The sequence below is a fragment of the Lepidothrix coronata genome, unplaced genomic scaffold (genome assembly GCF_001604755.1).
Source record: "Lepidothrix coronata isolate B3197 unplaced genomic scaffold, Lepidothrix_coronata-1.0 Scaffold12, whole genome shotgun sequence".
Taxonomy (NCBI): domain Eukaryota; kingdom Metazoa; phylum Chordata; class Aves; order Passeriformes; family Pipridae; genus Lepidothrix; species Lepidothrix coronata.
The window spans coordinates 9,823,037-9,842,467 of NW_016690192.1; the positions used below are offsets into that span (position 1 = coordinate 9,823,037).

General features: G+C 39.2%; 1 protein-coding gene across 1 annotated transcript; it reads left to right on the top strand.

Moving 5' to 3' along the window:
• Positions 1-317: 317 nt before the first annotated feature.
• LRRC8B (leucine rich repeat containing 8 family member B) lies at positions 318-18,968 on the top strand. The gene is made up of 5 exons (XM_017805520.1): positions 318-441; positions 11,094-11,148; positions 12,003-12,102; positions 12,779-14,937; positions 15,908-18,968. Exons 4-5 carry the CDS (start codon positions 12,805-12,807, stop codon positions 16,178-16,180), a joined length of 2,406 nt encoding a protein of 801 aa, XP_017661009.1. The 5' UTR covers positions 318-441; positions 11,094-11,148; positions 12,003-12,102; positions 12,779-12,804; the 3' UTR covers positions 16,181-18,968.
• Positions 18,969-19,431: the final 463 nt, after the last annotated feature.

The window sequence follows — 19,431 nt, forward strand, 5'->3', positions numbered from 1 at the left end:
GGGTCGGCACGGCCGGCGCCCCGCACCGGGGGTCTCAGCCGGGCAGGCACACCGCGGTGCCGGGAGCTGCCGGCAGGGGCGGTCAGGTGAGGTGTCTCCGCGGTGCTCGCGGGGCCGGGTCGGGGCCGGGCGCGGCGCTTTGTCCGCCGCGGCTCCCCCGCCCCGCGGCCCGGCCGCGGCTCCGCTGGGCGCGGCCCATTGGCTGCGGGACCGGTAACGTGACACGGGCGGCGGGCGGGGCCGCGCCCGAGACGCGCCGGTTGGAGCCGGTGCCTCGCGCTGCGCCGGCGGCTGCCGCGCGGACCGAGCGAGAGCGCGGAGCGGGCGGTGCGGGAGGGCCGCTCCCACCGGTCCCACCGGCACGGGCGAGCCGGCCGGCACGGGCAGTGGTGGCGGCGGCAGCAGTAGGAGCAACGGCGGCGACGACGACGACGACGGCAGGTAAGGGAGCGGCGGCCGCAGCTGACAGGTGCCCCGCGCCCCCGGCGTGGGAGGGACGGAAGGAGGGGGAGCAGCGCGGAGCGGGGCTTTCCGAGCGCGGCTGGCGGCTGGCTCTCGCCGCCCTCCGGTTTTCCCGGGGCTGCCTCTCCGCCGGTGGAGCAGGATGGCGCTGCCGTCCCGCGGGGCGCCCGGCGCTGCCCGCCCGCTCTCCCGGTGAGCCTGCGCGGCGGCCGCCCCTTCCCGCGGGCCGCGGGGCCGCTCACCTGCCGCGGCCGCGGGGCTGCCGGGCCGGGGGGCGCAGAGCGGGGCTGTGCCTGCCCCGGGCCCGCGGGCGGGGCTCGGCACAAAACCGCTCTCTGGTTTGCGTAACCGGTATCTGCGTGTCCTCGGGTGACCCGAGCGCTACAGGTCGCCTGGGGCCGCCTCCCTCCGCCCCGGGCTCGCCCCGCAGCTGCCACCTTCGGCCCCGGGTGTGGCGGCGGCACCTGCCCTGGGGAAAGGGGCAGGCGGGTGCCAAGTCCCAGCCTCCCCGGAAGGGAGGGAAGAGTTAAACTCAGTGTTGAGGCCTGGCAATTCTGCGTGTCGAACAAGAAACAGTCCTCTTTTTTGTTCTCTTCCTTTCCTCTGTCTGGCCAATGCATTTCTCATGCTCAGGAAGTCAGTGATCTTGTAGTAGCTCTTGCTTCTGCTTGCACCCTGGCTGAGTTGTCCTGGTGACACCAGGCTTGCTTTGGGCCCATCTGTTCAGTGGTGAAACTGAGGCACCTTCCTGTCTCCGGTTCAGAATTTGTCCATAGTGAATGCTGCAATTCTGTAGGATTGATTAAAGGGGACTTCCCTAAAGCTAATTTTATGTTAAGAATGTAATTAATTATGTGATGAGGTAAACTGCTTGAATTGGCCTATAGTGTGGTCATTTAAAAGTATACCTTTGAGGTAGTCCTAGAATAAGCTCGTAGCTGTGTGGCCACTTGTGGTTTCAAGTATTTAAGCTGCTGACTCCCAGCTTTCCTTATCTGTTTGTTGAAGGGATAAATAAGGTGAGGTATAGTTATTTCTAGTGTCTCAGAATTTTTCCTTACGTACCTTCCTAGTAGGAAGGGCAACAGATCAGGGCTTATTGATCTGTCTTATTTAACTTAAACTGTCAAGAAGGGGGCGAGAGCAAAGCCCATGAGGTTTAAGTAGTGACATTTTTAAGTATTTGTAGAACTTAAGTATTGTCTAACTGTGTGTTTTCTTTACTCTGTGTAGCTCAGCTGACTGTGTGGGGAATAGAAGAGTTATGATGAGTGACTTTTCTTCAGTATCTGTGGTGCTGAGCAGGGCAAAGGACATGAAATGAAATGAGAGCGGAAAGGAGAATGACTGTAGTAGAGAACCAGTAGTTAGTATATGGGGGTTTTTTTAAGGGTTTTCCCCAGTGTTTAAAGCATTCTGTTGTAGCTAGATAACAAAATGTTTATCACAGAGTTTTACATTAGCATATGTTATTACATTCTACTGAATTTTACATTAGCATAATGTAACTGACTTTCGGCTTCAGTAGGATTCATGTAACTTCCAGAAATTTGCAGTATTAACATGCTTCTTCCCTTAGACTTTTGAGAGGAGCGAGTTGCTGGTCTGACTTGTATTTTTCTTCCTTTTTCAGGTAAACAGGATTTTCATGGGGAGAAAAAGAAAATTGCCTTTTGTTTATAGCAAGTTACCAATTCAGCTGCTGTTCAAAGTTAATGAAAGCATGTTGAATAATTTTTAGGCAGGGACCAGCAATGCTAAAGAAACATCCATCAGCATTTCAGCCTTGTAAAATGAACTCGATAGAGCAGTATGTCACTGTCAAATAATTGTTTTTCTAAGGGGTTTCTGAAGGGTGGTGGAGGGGGAAATCCTGTGTTCCTTTAGCTGCTGCTGTGCCTGATCTGCCTGACGTGCTACAGGTAGCAAAAGAGGCTGTGGTACTAGTAGTACTATTTCAGCTTACAATACCTACTGCTAAAGCCTTAAAGTGTTACTCAGCTAGGATTAGAAATGGATGTTTCATGTGACTAAGGGGATAAGGTGTGGTTTATATGGGTCTCTGTGCTGCCTATCTGTTTCACACTGCTCTCTGTATTCTGTGCACTAACCTGTGGGCGGTATTTATCCTTTCTGGAGGCATCCTTATAACAGGATGTTCAGCTGTTGCCTTGCAAATAGTGTTATTCTGCTAGTTGTTCTTGCAATTACTCTTCCTAAAGATAAGTTAGCAGTCTGTGCTGTGGTTATGAAACTATTTGGTTCAGATACCATGGATAGCCATGTAGAAGAGCGAGGAATGTAAACTAGAATTAATATTCTAATATTTAAATATGCTGTCTTTTTAATGTTTAAGCGGTATAGGTTATGTAATTCCAATTAGAGTTTTACCGGACTTGGTTAGTGGGCTTCAGTTTATTGTAGTTATGGGGATTCTTTTCCCCAAGTGGTTGTTAGTGGGCTACAAACAAGTTCTGGATTTAATTTCTAACTAGTTGAAATCAAATGGTAATTCAATATTGAACTAAAGTGTCATAACACTTATGAATAGTTTCCCCGGATATTTGATTTAAACTTACTGATATGAAAGGGCTGTACTTTAAGGAAGGCAGATGATGCAGCTCTCAATAAAGCTGTTACAAATGCAATTTGAGCTATAGTGCTGACATACCCTCTTTTGGTGTACACCCAAGAGAATTTTAGTGTCTTTCAACATCAGAAGCGAATTGTGGAGAAAACTTGTAATGCAGTATCTTCAATTCAATGCTCATCAGTGACATTCTGTTTCAAAATAATGTGTTTACACACCTTGAAATAAATAATATGAGTGCATTTCCATCATAAGGGCTCAGCTTCTAAGTATGTTCCAATATTGTAAACTGGAATGCAATTTATTCCACTGGAATTGAGAATTTGGTCGACTGTGAGAAACTGAAGGATTGACAATGCCAGGGGGGCAGTGATACCAATAAGAATATGGTAATACAATCTGGTTGCTGCTAATTGTTACAAACACTTTGTTTCTTTGGGTGATAATACTTTGAGTTGTGATTTTAGTTTAATGGAAGTGATGTTTCAGTTTTGTGGCACAGCAGCTATAAATCTATGGTCATTTAGTTTACTCAGGCTTAATTAAAGTGACATTGATTTTAGAGCTCTTACTTCAAACCCCAGAAAATGTAACCCCTTATTTCCCAAATATTATTGCCTTAGTTTTGGGGGAAAATATCACTAATCTGTGACTGTTCAGGTTGTTTAACTATTTTTTTCACTATTTTTCACATTTATTTCACTATTTTTTGGTAACTAAAGTTCATTTGCATCCAAATGTAAAGGTCTACTGATCTGAAATTGAAGAATTGCAGATTTAGATTTTAATGCTAAAGTATTTGTCCTTTAATTTTCCATCTGAATCAAAACAATCTTGATGTGCATTTGTTGTGTAATCCAAAATATTTGAAGAAGTGAGGCAATTTGGACATTTTTAACTAAACCTCTCTGTTTCTAGACTGTGTTTAAATTATTTACAAGATAAACTATCATTTCAAACCCATGCCAGTGCAAGTATGAAAATGATTATTACTTTGCCTGTGCCTTTGCAGTACAGGAAAACTGTTTTCCAAGTAAATACTTTTTATTAAACAGTAACATTGTTTAAATACTAACAGTGGTGACACTGACTCAAAGTTAGGAAAGCACCAAAATATTGCTTGATTGAAGTGAGATGGGATATGTGAATACTCAAGTGTTTTACTGAAGAGGAGTTAAAAGTAGTGTCTGCTTTGCTTCAAAGTATTATTCAGTTTCTTACAAGTATGGGGTTAGAGGTTTTTTACTTCAAAGTTCTTAATTGGTTCAGTTGATGATAAAACCTTGACTCTTGTTTTTGAAGTTATTAAACTTGGCTTCATACCAAAAAGTGTTTTTCTTGTAGTACTGCTGTCTGAAAAACCTTACTCTCTGTTCGATCTGCTCAGACAGCCTACTCAAAAAAGGAAATTCTGTGCAGTAAAGGGCTGTTGCACAGCATACTTGGTCTTGATGGAAGTACACAGGGTGAACATAGGTCCTAAACTAACTTCGTGTTTGTTCAGGAGACAAAGAAGGATTACTGTGGATTTACTGTAGAATTCAAGTCTGATCACTTGTTTGCGGTTCTGAAACTTAGCATTGTCCCAGGAGATGCTTCTGATAAGCACAGCACTGCTTTTGGCTCTCCTGATCCCATGGGGATGTGCAGCTCTCCAACTGTAGAGTTGTGTTCAGGTGTTGGTATGTAATTTGTACATAGCTATCACACAGTATGTGCAATGTGAAATCTGTCTTTCAGTCCTTTCATTTTATCAAATGTCAAATCCAAACTCCCCTGAAATGGAAATGGAATGGGGTTTTACCAATCCTCCAGCAGAGTGCAAGCTGGCTGCATAATCACCTCAACCTCTTAAGTGTCTTCCTATTCATATTACTCTGCATTATGTATTTATTAATTGGATAAAGCAACCAGATACCTCTTCTTTTCTTTCCTTTGTTTAGTATGGCCTGTGACCTGTCTCCTTTTCTGTGAACTGCTTGTAACTTTTGTGGAATTACCAGCTTTGTTTTAGCTGACATAGTATGGAGTCACTCTGGAAGGTCGTGTTGGTTTTTTTTTTTCTGTAACCTAGATTTAATCTCTTACACTCCACTTGTTTAGAAAACCATTTCATTTATCAATGAAATGCACCTACTTGGTCTGGCTAGCTCTGTTTAATTTTTACAAGTTGAGCACCAGATTATTTGAAAGGAAGAAAAAAAAGCCATGAATTTTTAACTGGATTTCTTTGTTTCTTTAAATATGTATGAAGTTCTTGTTTATATTTTTGTTGGATCTGTCATACCATGAACCTGTCTGGAAAGATGTTGATGAATTAAGTACATTGCTGTGAATTAAGTACATTAGATCACAAATCCATTAGCATTTCATTAAAAAAAAGGTAGGCTTGCATACAAGGAGATAACTGATAAATGCTTTGAATGTGCTTGGCTTCAACATTATTTGTACAAAAATTCTCTTGTACTGCTTGGGTGCTGGTTCTGCTTGTATCCCTTTTTTTGAGACTTAACATACACTGACTTTCTGTTGCATTAATGTGTGTACTTCCTTATGGACTGTCTAATGCCAATCTTAAAAATACAATTCTTTAGGCTCTTAGAATCACAGAATGGTCGGGGTTGAAGGGACCTCTGAACATCACCTGCTCTGAGCCCTGCTAAAGGAGCTTCACCTAGAGCAGGTTGCACAGTGTATAGATACTTTAGAGCAGTAGGAATACATGCCCCTCTCCTACGTCTTATTTAATACTGAAGGTTTTGTTTACTTGAAAGTGTTAGGGGACCAAAAAAGGGGGAATGGGGGCTGACAGAGAAGATAGTGCTTTACTTTGCATACTAACTTCTTTGTGTTGAAAATGAGTGAGATGTGATCAGACTGTGTGGTGTCACATAATGGATATTTGGGACTTGTTCTTTGTTTCAGGTTTTTGGACTCCTGTTATTACTTCATGAGAAGTTCAGAACTGATGTTCTGGAAAAAAATCTATATGGTTTGTTTTGCACTGAAAGGTGCTGGTCCATGATAATCTCAGTAAGAAAGACACTCAGACACTGTACAGTATAATTAGAAATGTTTTTTATTGGGTTTGACACTATAAAGAAGGAGAATAGTATAAATAATCTTACATCTGTTTATACTGGGAACACAGACTGTGTATCATCGACTGAGCCTTTAATCCTTGTGGAGCACATTGTGCAGACTCTGCCTGTGGACAGGGTTACCTCAGTTTGATCAGTCAACCTATTGTAGAATTTTCTTACAAGAAAACAACTCTGTGCATCATTTCTACTGTTAACGAGGAAAGACATTCACAAGAGAACTTCTTGCAGTAATCCCAGGTACCAAGTGGGAGCTTACCTGCGGACTTCTTATGATCTGGCCAAATTAATCCTGTGGACAAAAGATCTGCATGGCATAGGTTTGAACCTGTTAACTGCCCGGAGTGGATCACTAACACCTCAGCATGCCATGGTCTTCCAGTCAGAACCACTACAATTTGTTGTACTTTTTTATTTTTAAAACCTTATGGAATTCTTTCCAATAACCAAAATTGTTAATGAGGTTTGCTATGTTTCTTTAGGAATTGCCAAGGAGACTCATGATAGAACTCTTTTTTAGCGGGCAATACCAATGTGGAGTTTTGGCAGTCTTCCTATAATTTCCTTTTTAAAGTGGAATATGTGAAATGTACAACTGCGTGAAGAAATATAAATTAATGGAGCAAATAAAAAGAGTGCTAGAGTTTCCAGGGAGAACACAAATAAGTTAAATTACTTGTCAAATATTAGGATGAAACTAGATACGTCTCTATTGTATGACCAATACAAAGCACTCTCTTCTAAACAGATGCTTGTGTTGTTTATTGTAGTCAGTATTTTAGATGCTAAGAGGTCTCTTAAGTTAAAACCTTTTTTTTTTTAATGCATGTTTGAGTTAGAAAACTGTACAGCTTTAGTGTCTCAGTATTAACTGTCGCTTACTGGAAATGTTCAGATTTGATTCAAAGTCTGGGTTCTGCTTGTTTGGGGATCTGAGAAAGCACCTTGGCTATAAATGGAGTGATACATTCTGGGCAAGTAGACAGCTTGCTCTAAAAGCGATCAGTCACATGGATGCAATTACATGCAAAACAAAGCTAGTCTACCTTTCATTTTACTGTAGTTTTTTTACCATTGGATGGCTTACCTCTTTAATTGGGAAACATACTTGTTCAGAAACTTAGGTTTGTACCTGCTTGTCAGTTTTTCTACATTTTGGTTTTCAGAGTTTTTTGTATAAACTGTTTTTCTCACCTACCGTCTATTTGGTTGTAAACTTCGGTTTAAACAATCTCTTTCTCGCTAGTACAGGTCTTTCTAGGAGCATAGGTTGTGACCTATTTTGGCTACAACACAGTCCTTAGCTCTTTGGACTTAACTTGAGGAGAGGCCTGGAGAAAGTGCTTTTACTAGTCAAAGTATTTATATATGAATTTTTATTTAAAATTGCCTACAGGATAGACTAGTAAAAGCACATTTAACTTTTGAATATGTATCTTATAATGCAACTTCATTACAGAGTTAAATCTTCAAAGTAGTTGATTTGTTTTTTTCCCTCCCATCTGCTATTCAGAGTTAAACTCAAGTAACTTCATACACTTGGGCTGACCTAACTGATACGATTCATTATCATGTGGCCTACAGGTGTGTAATTTTAACTACCTAGGCAGCTGGAATGTTTGAAGATGATCCATCTCCCCTGTGAGTGTTTGACCAGTGACATATTTTACAACCAAAGTTCACCTCTTTACTGGGTTTCCTTGAATAGAGAAAAGGCTCAATACTTGGCTATCGATGATATTTAGTGAGAACTTAATATGGCTCAAGAAAGACAATGGTCTCTTCTGGAGTGCTGCAGGCATAGGATGGAAATGCATAATGTAATGTATCTAATCTTGTGCAGTGAGATATGAAGAGTAAATCTTATGCTTTTAAAGCAAATCAGATTGGAGTAAAGCATATTTTCAACTTAGATTATACTGCAGAATAAAGTATTTTTTTCTTGCATTAAGTGTACCAGAGAGAGAAAGGAAGTAATAAAATAAAGATATGTACTCTGAGTTCAGGTGAAGCTGCCTTTAAGCTGTGCTTTGTTTGCCTGAGGCCTTTTGTATTGAACCTGGGAATGTTCAAACCTTTAGGTAGTTGAGGAAAATGAAACATACTTGCCATGTTGGACTCCTATTTTTCTCAGCTTGATGAAGGCATGGTAGTGGTAGGGATGGGTAGTAGTTGCTTGATTTTTGCCAGATTTTTTATCAGCGTATGTGCTGTGCAGTTAGCTCTGAAGCAGTAGCAGAGAAGAGTAAGCCTGGTAAAGTAAAAATGTAAGTGTAGCCTAACTTAATAAATTTTAAACTATGTTTACAATTTTTTCCCCAGGAATTATTTGGCTATATAGTCTTATGTAAGCCTTCTCCAGAGAGCAAGGACTGCTTCTTAAACAGCATAAAGCTTTGCTATTACTGTTCTACATCTTATGTTCCTGTCTTGAGAGTGGGAGTGTTTAAGGCAAGACCTCTAGTTAGTCCAGGTACAGATGGTTGAGATTGTCTGTAGTTGTAATTACAGTCTCTGAGTGTATGGAAGGAGTTTAGGTCTTGATTATTTGAGAGGTTGATATGGCAAACTTGTAATAGTGTTAGTGCCTTTGTGAACATCTGGTGCTTGAGGAATATGCTGGTTAATATAGAATGCTGGAATGTCTTTGGGCTTATTTTAAATACAAAAGGATAATCACTTATACATGTTTAATTATCACCTGTGACCTTCTTCAGAAGGAACTGGAAAGCAGCTTTCTCTAATCTTGTTTGTATGTTCCGCATTCAGTGGAACACGGATTCAAAACCACAATCCCCATCGAAAAGGTCCTACAACTGAATCTGCCTGTGCACACAGGTGACCAAAGTACAGATTCTGAAAAACCATGTATCAAATGCAGTGTTTGAATTCAGCAGTCTACTGCTTAAAAAAGGGAGAGGCAGTTAGCTGATTGCTTCTGCTGAAAGCAAGTGTGACAGTATCATTCTTTATGAAGTTCAGACTTGCACCAGAACTCTTGCAGCACCTGGCTGTTTGTTTTCAGAGAATGCCTGAGAAAGGAAACAGTAGCACACCAATAGAAGCGGAAGGTTTTGCCAGGAAAGATCTGTGTTGGGTAATGAGTGTGTGTATGGGTAGAGTTTGGTTTTTTTCCCTTTGGGAATTTTCATGAGGGCTTACTTGCGAGTGGAGGCTCAGGTTGTGCATGTGAAACCATAAGCAGGAACTAAGCATCCCATAGGGGAGTCTCAAAGCTGCCTGTGAAGCAAAACTGATTGTGTGTTTAGTTTATTATTGAACTTAATTTTCCATCCAAAACTTTGGAAACTAGCTAGAAGCTAAGTTGGTACTGTAGTTCAGGAATCACTTTTGATAGAAAATTGATAGAACAAACATGTTTGCTAAAAATGTCAGCATCTCCTTATCAAAGCTGAGAAGCAACTACTTGAGTCTTAAGAGATTGACTGACAACTTGGTGGCTGTGTTTCTTTGAGGGAGTGGGGGGAAAGCAAGATAGAGGAGCCACAGGAATACCTCTCAGGGTATGTTTTAGTTGTATAAATCTATTTTGATTAAATTAGTGTGTCAGAAACACCAGTTGAATACCCTTTGGGGAGGACAAGCAAGGCAGATACCTTGCTGCAGAGCCATCCCTAACTAAATGTGCCTAAAATTACGTAAGCAATGACCAAATGACAGAAATGCAATGTTAAGTAACCTTTTGGCAGCTGGGGGTGGTGGTGGGTGTTTGATGATTATAGATAGTGTTTTTCAAAATAACAGCCTTTTATTCACATTCTGGGTATGTTTCTATTGATCAGATTTAATAAGTCTTGAAGTAACTAAAAATTGCCTAGATATTAGTGATCTTTATTACTTTATTTTTCTGGCCTGTATCTCTGCACTGGTCTGGAGTAACTCTCCTAAAGTCATTATTTTGCCTGGGGCTAAACTTCACTCTCTCATCTTCTAAGAAAGATTGCCAATTGAATTAGGCCATTTTGAAAAGCTCTTATGGCTTTGATATGAGTTGAAAGCTGCTGGAGATGAGGTTTATCAAACCCATTACAGTTCAGCATTATTCCATTTGATTAGTCACTCTTGGCATACAGACAGGATTTGAAAGAAAAACATCTTTAGCGAAATTATCATTAATAATTTACATGTTTACATTACACTTGTATGTACTGTGTACGCCTCCAATGGGAAGCTTTATTTCATATATGTAGAATTGCAATGGATACACATTCTTCATTGGAAGGCTTCAAAAAGTAGCCATTCACTAGTCCAGAGTTCAAGTATTTAAATACTTAGTGTTGTGACACTTACTTTTTGCTAGAAAGTCTTGTAAAACCACAGCGAGAATGTAGTCTTTTTTTCTGGGATCTGTCATAGGCACTAACAGCTTTCCAGTGCAAGGTATAGAAGTGACAAAGAAAGCATTTCATAGAAACAGACCTCACAAAGTTGCACAGGTCAGTCTCACTTTGAGTTTTCAATCTCTACAAAAAGTAAACTTTTTTTTTTAGTAATATGGCATTGCTTGAAGGGGTACTGGGTGATGTGTATTTTCAGGTATACCAGTATGGTTTTCACAGAATTGGCTTAAGTTTTGTTTTCTGTTTTCTTTTCTGTAACTTTTTAGGGAAAATACTTTATCCAAGAGTTTTATTGTACTCTGAATTCTATCCTTTATACTGAATAGGTATGCCCTACTTCCTAAGAATGCTCCAATAAGCATTTAGTTATATAAAACACCTTCTTGAAACATTAGTATCTGCCCAAGTCCCTGATGAGGTTTACATGATTGTCAGGAAAAGAATAGTTCCCATCCTCATGCTAATTAGATCTCTCACACTTTTTAAAGCCAGTTCAGTGATGATTTTGACTTTTCAAATGTTTTTCATTGTTGGAGTCTAAATATTTCATGATTTGATGACAGTTTATTTTCTCTCCAGGAGTGTATTGGAACCATCCAGTCCTCCTTCAGCTGCTTTCCCTTGAGTGGGCCTGGTAAGTTTTTACATTCTATTACAAGCAGCTTTGTCAATGCAAGAAGAGTTATTTTCAGTCATCCTTCCCCTTTCAAATGTGAATGTGGAGTAAGAATAAGGTTCTACCTTAGTACAGCTATTGTTTGACTTTTTACAACAATTTATCACCTCTGTTTGGACTTGAAATATACAGTACTAATATATTATGAACATGAGCTGTCAGTGTGCCCAGGTAGCCAGGAAGGCCAATGGCATCCTGGGCTGTATCAGGAATAGTGTGGCCAGCAGGACCAGGCAGTGATTGTCCCCCTGTGCTCGGCACTCATGAGGCTGCAAATCCTGTGTCCAGTTCTGGGCCCCTCACAACAAGGAAGACATTGAGGTGCTGGAGCGTGTCCAGAGAAGGGCAGCAGAGCTGGGGAAGGGTCTGGAGCACAAGTCTTAGGAGGAGCAGCTGAGGGAGCTGGGGGGTTCAGCCTGGAGAAGAGGGGGCTCGGGGAGACCTTATCACTCTCTACAACTCTCTGAAAGGAGGTTGTAGTGAGGTGGGGGTTGGTCTCCCAGGTAACAAGTTCATAGTTATTTGGAAAAAAAAAAAAAAAACCAAAACCATTACTTCCCAGTTAAAATAGGGCCTAACTGTAGGCAGTTTCCTTGGGGGGGGGTGGTTTGTGTTGATGTGGCTGCAAAACTTCGACTTCACATTCTGCATGACCACATATGAATATGTACTGTTCCATTTTATGTAGCTGTAGCAATGCAGAGCTTAATGGATCCACAATGAGGCAGCAGTTCTAATGAAAGCTGAAATGTTTGCTCTTTATTTAGTTTAAACCACTAAAAATAAGTATATTAAATGTTTTCTCCATCCAGAATGAAGACAAATGTAAAGATGGCATGTCCAAGGAATTTTAAAAGGTGTAGACCTCCTGACTGAACAGTGCTGTGTAATTTATTCTCTTTAATTAGAAAAGTAAGTATGAATCAAACCTATTCTTCTGGGGGTTAAATGTGACATTTTTATATATAAATTACAGTATTGAACAATAATAAACTTTGCTAGCTTAATTTTCATTCTGTCAATGTGCTTGATTGTCTTGATGGGAGAAGATGGGGAATTATATATAAGAATATGTAATGCAAAATATTTTTTGGAGAGTTTTTTATGTATTTTTTAAATTGGTTAGAATTATTTAATCTGGTAGAAAATTCTAGATTACAAGAGACATCATGTTAATGTATCACTCTGATTTTGGAATTCTTTGTAAATAAGAAATCACTTCTGTTATTTAAGTTTAGGATGGTGGTGAAGGACTGCAAGTAATATATCAACCACTTCTTTAACTTATACCTGCTTGTTGCTTCTACTTGAACAGTGCCCAAATATATTTTCTCCTAATCTCTGATGCTAGTTTCACTGTTTTAAGTTTTTGTATTCCAAGTACCTTTCCTTAAAATAAATCCAAAAGATGATGGTTAGGGTCAGGTGCCAGGAGTTCTTGGATCCTTTTGCTATGCTCTGGAGGCTAGGCCAAATGTTACACATATTTAAAACTCTGAAAACAGTAATAAGTGTTTAACGGTGAGATAAATTGTTTTTCACAATTCTCTGACAATGTCCTTTCTTTTTTTTTTTTCCCCTCTACCAGCTGCTGTTCTCTCACAGGTGAAAGTCATGATCACGCTAACAGACCTCAAATGTTTAGCAGATGCCCAGTCATCCTACCAAATACTAAAACCATGGTGGGATGTCTTCTGGTATTACCTCACCATGATAATGCTGCTACTTGCTGTGCTCGCTGGGGCCCTCCAGCTTACTCAAACCAGAGTATTATGTTGTCTTCCTTGCAAGCTAGAATTTGACAATCATTGTGCTGTGCCTTGGGATTCAGTTAAAGCCAACCTTAACATGTCGGCTGGCTCTCCAGCACCTATAATCATCCCGCTTAAAATCCAGAACTATCTCCATCGGCAGCAGTATTCCTATATCGATGCAGTATGTTATGAGAGAGAGCTTCACTGGTTTGCCAAATTTTTCCCATACCTAGTGCTTTTGCATACCTTTATTTTTGCAGCTTGCAGTAATTTCTGGCTTTACTATCCTAGTACAAGTTCCAGGCTTGAGCACTTTGTAGCCGTTCTTCAGAAGTGTTTTGATTCTCCATGGACAACACGTGCCCTCTCAGAAACAGTTGCTGAGCAGTCTGCGAGGAAGTTGCCAACAGCCAAATCAAAAACAGTGATTTCATCACCTGCGTGTTCAGGAGACATAGGGGCCAGCAGACAGTCCCTGCCATATTCACAACCTGGTTTGGAAACAACAGGAAGAGAAAATTCAAGTGTTCTTGACAAAAAAGAAGGGGAACAAGCTAAAGCTATATTTGAAAAAGTGAAGAAATTCAGACTCCATGCCGAAGAAAAGGATGTCGTATATACAGTGTATATGAAACAGATTATAGTGAAAGTCTTTGTAGTTGTCATAATAATAATTTATGTCCCCTACTATTTATCATTTATTACACTTGAAATTGATTGTGTAGTTAATGTTCAAGCCTTTACAGGCTACAAAAGGTACCAGTGTGTTTATTCGCTAGCAGAAATTTTTAAAGTTTTGGCTTCATTTTATGTTGTTTTAGTGATCTTCTATGGATTAACTTGTACTTACAGTTTGTGGTGGATGTTAAGAAGTTCACTTAAGCAATATTCTTTTGAGAAGCTGAGAGAGAAAAGTAATTACACTGATATACCTGATGTAAAGAATGACTTTGCATTTATTCTCCACTTGGCAGATCAGTATGATCCTCTTTATTCCCAACGATTCTCAATATTCCTGTCTGATTTGAGTGAAAATGAACTCAAACAGATAAATCTTAACAATGAATGGTCAGTGGAAAAACTGAAAAATAAACTAGTAAGAAATTCCCAAGACAAGACTGAACTTCACCTTTTCATGTTAAATGGTCTTCCAGACAGTGTCTTTGAACTGACAGAAATAGAAGTCCTAAGCCTGGAACTTATTCCTGAAGCCAAACTTCCTTCAGCTGTGACTCAGCTTGTCAATCTCAAAGAACTCAATGTTTATCATTCATCACTAACGATGGATTATCCAGCAGTCAGCTTTTTAGAGGAAAATCTGAAAACACTGCGCTTGAAATCTAGCGAGATGGGAAGAATTCCATTTTGGGTCTTTCATCTAAAAAACCTACAAGAATTGTGCTTAACAGGATATTTCATGCTAGATCATCACAACTCCATATACAACGAAGGCTTTCAGGGGCTAAAAAATCTGAGATCAATTCACTTGAAAAACAACCTTTCCCGTATACCTCAAGTGGTTACAGATCTTCTGCCTTCTTTACAACACTTGTGTATCAACAACGAGGGAAATAAACTGATAGTGCTAAATAATCTGAAGAAGCTGGTAAACCTGAGAACCTTGGAATTAATCTGCTGTGATTTAGAGCGCATTCCCCATTCCATTTTTACACTAAACAATTTGCATGAAATTGACTTAAAAGAAAATAATCTCAGAACAGTGGAAGAAATAATTAGTTTTCAACATCTTAAGAACCTTTCTTGCTTAAAATTGTGGCACAACAGTATTTCATATGTCCCAGTGCAGATTGGTGCATTATCGAACCTGGAACAATTGTATCTAAATTATAATAATATTAAAAGTGTTCCATTGCAGCTATTTCTTTGTAAAAAATTACACTATTTGGATCTTAGCTATAATAAGCTAACCTCCATCCCTGAAGAAATCGGTTTTCTGACCAATCTGCAGTACTTGGCTTTGACAAAGAACCACGTAAGTAGAACTTTGAATTAACCTAGTATTTCTTCTGGAACAGCCTCTGGCTCAAAATGATTTTGTGGTTATTCATGATTAAAATAAAGCTGAAAAATAGGGGTGGTGCTTGTTTAATTACTAAAACTTTGGTATCAGCAAAGCTCACATCATATTGAATAAGTACTACCCTGGTCTGTAAGGGCTTTGATCCAGAGATAGTATAGGTTAGCGTGGCTGCAGAAACATATCTTCCCTTTCCCTGCAGCTGTCTGTCCTATGTAGTATTTTAATGGAAGTGAACAATGGTAAACGTGAAACCGAAAAATGTAGTAAATCAACAGCTAATTGATGAGCAGCTCAGCTGTCCCATTGGGAAGAGGGAAATAATTATGGTTGGTAACCTTATCAGCAGTGCTAAACTGTCTGGCTCATTAGTGTGGTGCTCAGGCTCGTGACTTCAGACTTCTTTTGAGGTTTATAATTGTTTTGCTGGTGAGGTTGGGTTTGGAAGTTATATGTCAGTAGTGTGGAGCAAGACTCCTGCACTGCACAGATAACTGCTTGTACAAGTTTCATGACACAGGAGCTGCTGCTGTCTCTCCACAGTCTGTGTTTGTCCTTCATTAAATGATCCTTAGGAGACAGTAGCCTTTTTATCTCCTCTGCCACCTGCACTCCTTTGCATGCACTCCTTTGCATGCACTTGTGTGCATGCACGCAGGTATGTGCTTCCCCTTCCATGCTTGTCTTGACTTCTGCCAGTAGCTTTGTTACCAGAACAGGTACAATAAAACCATTGTAGTGCTCTCAAGCGCTTGATCACATAATGATAAAAGCATTACAGTCTTCCTTTTTTCTTATCCTTTCATAAACTAAGAGAATTTTTTACCCTAAAAATAAAAATGGTAAATGTACAAAAAATGCAGCTGCACGTAGGCTAACAACTTCTAATGTACTTTATTTTTGTTCTTCTCTTTCCTTTTTCTAGATTGAAATGCTGCCTGATGGATTATTTCAATGCAAAAAGCTGCAATTTCTTCTTCTGGGAAATAACAGTTTGATGAATTTGTCCCCTTTTGTGGGTCAGCTGCCGAATCTTGTTCAATTAGAGCTCATTGGAAACTATCTTGAATCACTTCCTGCTGAACTGGAAGAATGTCAGTTCTTAAAGCGAAATAGTCTAATCGTAGAAGAAAGGTTGTTAAAAACACTTCCACCTCGTGTAAGAGAGCGTTTGCAGACATGCTCAGATAAGTCCTAAGTTTAAAATGAAACTGCATCATTGCATTCTACAAGTTTTTTGCTTAATATCTCTCTAAGGATCTGTATTGGTAGAGAGAAACAAAGGAGAGAGAACGATTTACAAATCAGTCTTAAATGCATTGAACTGAATTGATTGTATTGGAAAAGAAAAAATGATTTAGATTCAAACAAAAAATGCAGGCTTTTACAGGTTTGAAAATTTGAAACATAAATTGTTGGTTAGGTTCTACTGATTGGAATAATTCAGTTAAATGCTTAAGATACTATTAAAATGGAAGAGTTGATTGCCTGGCTATCGTGAGAGTGTACATACTTTTTTCCTATGAGATTTTTTTCTGTTGATAGTGATGATTTTAAACAGTTTCATCTCCTGCCATATGAAGTCTAAGGACTGTCTGGAATTAGTTTCTAAATATGAACTCTTCACTAACTCAGAATGTATTAAATTAAGAGTTTAAACTATTTGAGCAGTTTAATTGCATGAGGTATACTGAAAGTAATTTTGCAATATAATTTTTAAAGCTTTTGACAAGTACTAAGTATTAATCTGATAATTGTGGAAGATGCTATTTGAATCTTGCTATTAAATACCTAGAACCAGTTTCAGCATTTTGTCTTAAAAATAGTAAATATAAAATAAATTGTTGCCTAGAAATTGGGAGGAATCAGAAGAATCTGAAATAACTGTTGTACTGATGTACCAGACAACCAGTCTCACATTACTGATTTTCAGAGACAATGGTGGTGAAAAGAATGCAATATAGCTGCAAAGTTGTCTTCTGTATGTTGTGAGCATCCCAGGTGTTAGTGTAGTGTATGTTGCTGATTAATATTTTTATAACTTTTCATTACTGACTGCCTCAGTGCCGCTTCTCCACACCCTGTTAGTGGGGAGAGGATAAAGGAGGTTTGTATTAGATAGGGACAGAAAGGCACAGTTAAAACAAACTAAATAAGCACACAGCTTATAAGCACTTGGGAGGAAAAGACAGGAAGCATTGTAAGCTGTGCCTCTCCTAGGGATGTAATAATTTCATAAATTACAGTGGTGGGATAAACTCTTATGCCATCCTTAATACGTGCACAACTGGATGGAAATAAAATGGTTCCTGACTTCATTCTTCTGCTGTGCGCTGTTTTATTGTATTTGAAGTCTTAATTCTCATTATGTTTATCATGTTCACTATAAACATAAGTTATGCCCTTGGGGAAAAAAATAGCATGCTTTCCAAAAACATGTTTGAAAACTTTGTTTTTTAAAAACTTTAAAATAATACAAAATCTCAATTATGAGTTAAACAGATGATGCAATCTATGCTCTTAATGACTTTGTGTTCATGAGTGTGCTAACTATCCATTCCAGTTTGTAATAACAAATCATCACAGATAAAACTAGTTTTAGTACTAGACTATTTTTAGTCATCTCTTGCTCCCATTCCACTGCCAGTTTTGTGGAGTGTAAGGTTTATTTCAAATGAAAATCCCCAAACAAGTCTGATCAACGTGGAAGTAGGCGATATCTCTGCAATAGCAGTGCAAGAGGTGCATGTTTAATCACTATACTGATGGCATTCCAAAGACCTTTGTAGTTAGACCACTTTTCTTCTCAGGGAACCAAAATGCGGTAAAACTATTATTTTCTATGTAGTTTTAGAAATGTTTGGTGTAAACTGGTTTGTTGTGTTTATGTAGAGACCAGTGCTGCTGGAACAATCTTTCATAGTGTCTGTTTATAACTCCTCCAAACTCTGTTAACTAATTTTGAGTTGTATAATAGTCCCATAGGAATTTACATGGTTCACCAACAGAGCTAGTTGTGGTAGATATGATTAAGCCAGAGTGCATTGATTTACAGCCCTGTGGCAAGACTTGTGTTAATAATTGCAATAGGCCTGTCTGGACTTTATAACTTAACATTAAAGAACACTTTATGCCAGAATTTGACACACAAGACTTGCAGTCTAATAATTTTTAAAAGATTAAGCAAGCATTTTCTTTAAAGCTTTTTTTCTAGATAGGAAATCTGTGTTGAAAATGTAAAACAAGTAAGTACCTGACTTGGCCAATAGCTTCAACTTTTTAGCAGTGCATCTGTCCTTTTCCATAATCAACCAAACTAATGAAGGCGAATAATAATCTTAAACATGCATTTTACACTCGTTCTGTCAGGAGTGAAATAACAGAAATAACTTGGAGAAAGGTACTTTGTTTCTAAAATGTGTAACCTCAAAGGATTTGAGGAAACACTCAGAAATGCATAAGAATAGTGACACTGCTATATAGGTTAAATGGGTCACATTTTTTGCAGACTTAAATACTGGTTCACTCTGTAGCCCCTCAAGAGGGTTACATTATTTTCGCTGCATGTTTGAGTGTTTATAAAACACCCAGACAAAACCCAGGAAGTGTAAAGGCTATAATCTCTAGCCTTGCTTTCAAACCACAGTGTGCCTTTACTATCCATTTTGTACCGCGAAACCCAATCCAAGTGCTTAGAATTGAGGGTGGAGACAAATGTAACTGAATTTCTTGAATCCACTTCAGGCATTACCTTAATATTCAAAATGTCTTCAAAATGAGGGGATTTTCAGGGAATCAATATATAAATCCACTGTCAAACTTTGTACAATAAGTATTGTTGGCATCTAGTCTTTGTATTAAAAATCACTTCCAATCAAAAAAGGCTTTTCAACTTGTTTGTGTTGTATTGTGTTTATGAACTTTGTATTGTGACCTTCCGTATCATGAACATTTTGTTAAAAATTAAATTTTTTTTTGCATTACAATTCTATGAACTGTTCTTTATTTTACATATGAGACATTGCATTTAATGCAAAGCTCAGAAGTCTGCTGCCAGCTATCTGTACCTATGTGCAACCAGGTCTGTCTTCCACAGGAAAGTGTGAAGATAGTGAACAGCAGTGGGAAATAATATTATGCTCCATGTCAAAACAGCTTTCATATTCTGGACTAGGAGAGAAGTTCCTGTGTTTACTTAGAACTAAGCTTCCATCTTAATTGTTGTTACAGAACCTTTTCCAAGTCTCTCTTTCTAATTTTTGTGAGCTGGGTAAGTATCAAATGCAGCCTGGAATTGTACTGGGAGAAGTGGGTTAGCAATGATTCTCTTCCCAGCTTGGCACATATAACTATTGTGTGGCTAAACTGCCATGAATATTGCTGCTTGTAGTAAATCATGAATGTATATAGGAGCAAATCCTGAAAGCAGGAGGCAGTGCACATCATCAT

Coding starts and splice junctions, on each gene's coding strand:
- LRRC8B (XM_017805520.1), top strand. CDS start 12,805: ATGATCACGCTAACAGACCTCAAATGTTTAGCAGATGCCCAGTCATCC. Junction 14,938..15,907: donor TGGCTTTGACAAAGAACCAC/GTAAGTAGAACT, acceptor TCCTTTTTCTAG/ATTGAAATGCTGCCTGATGG.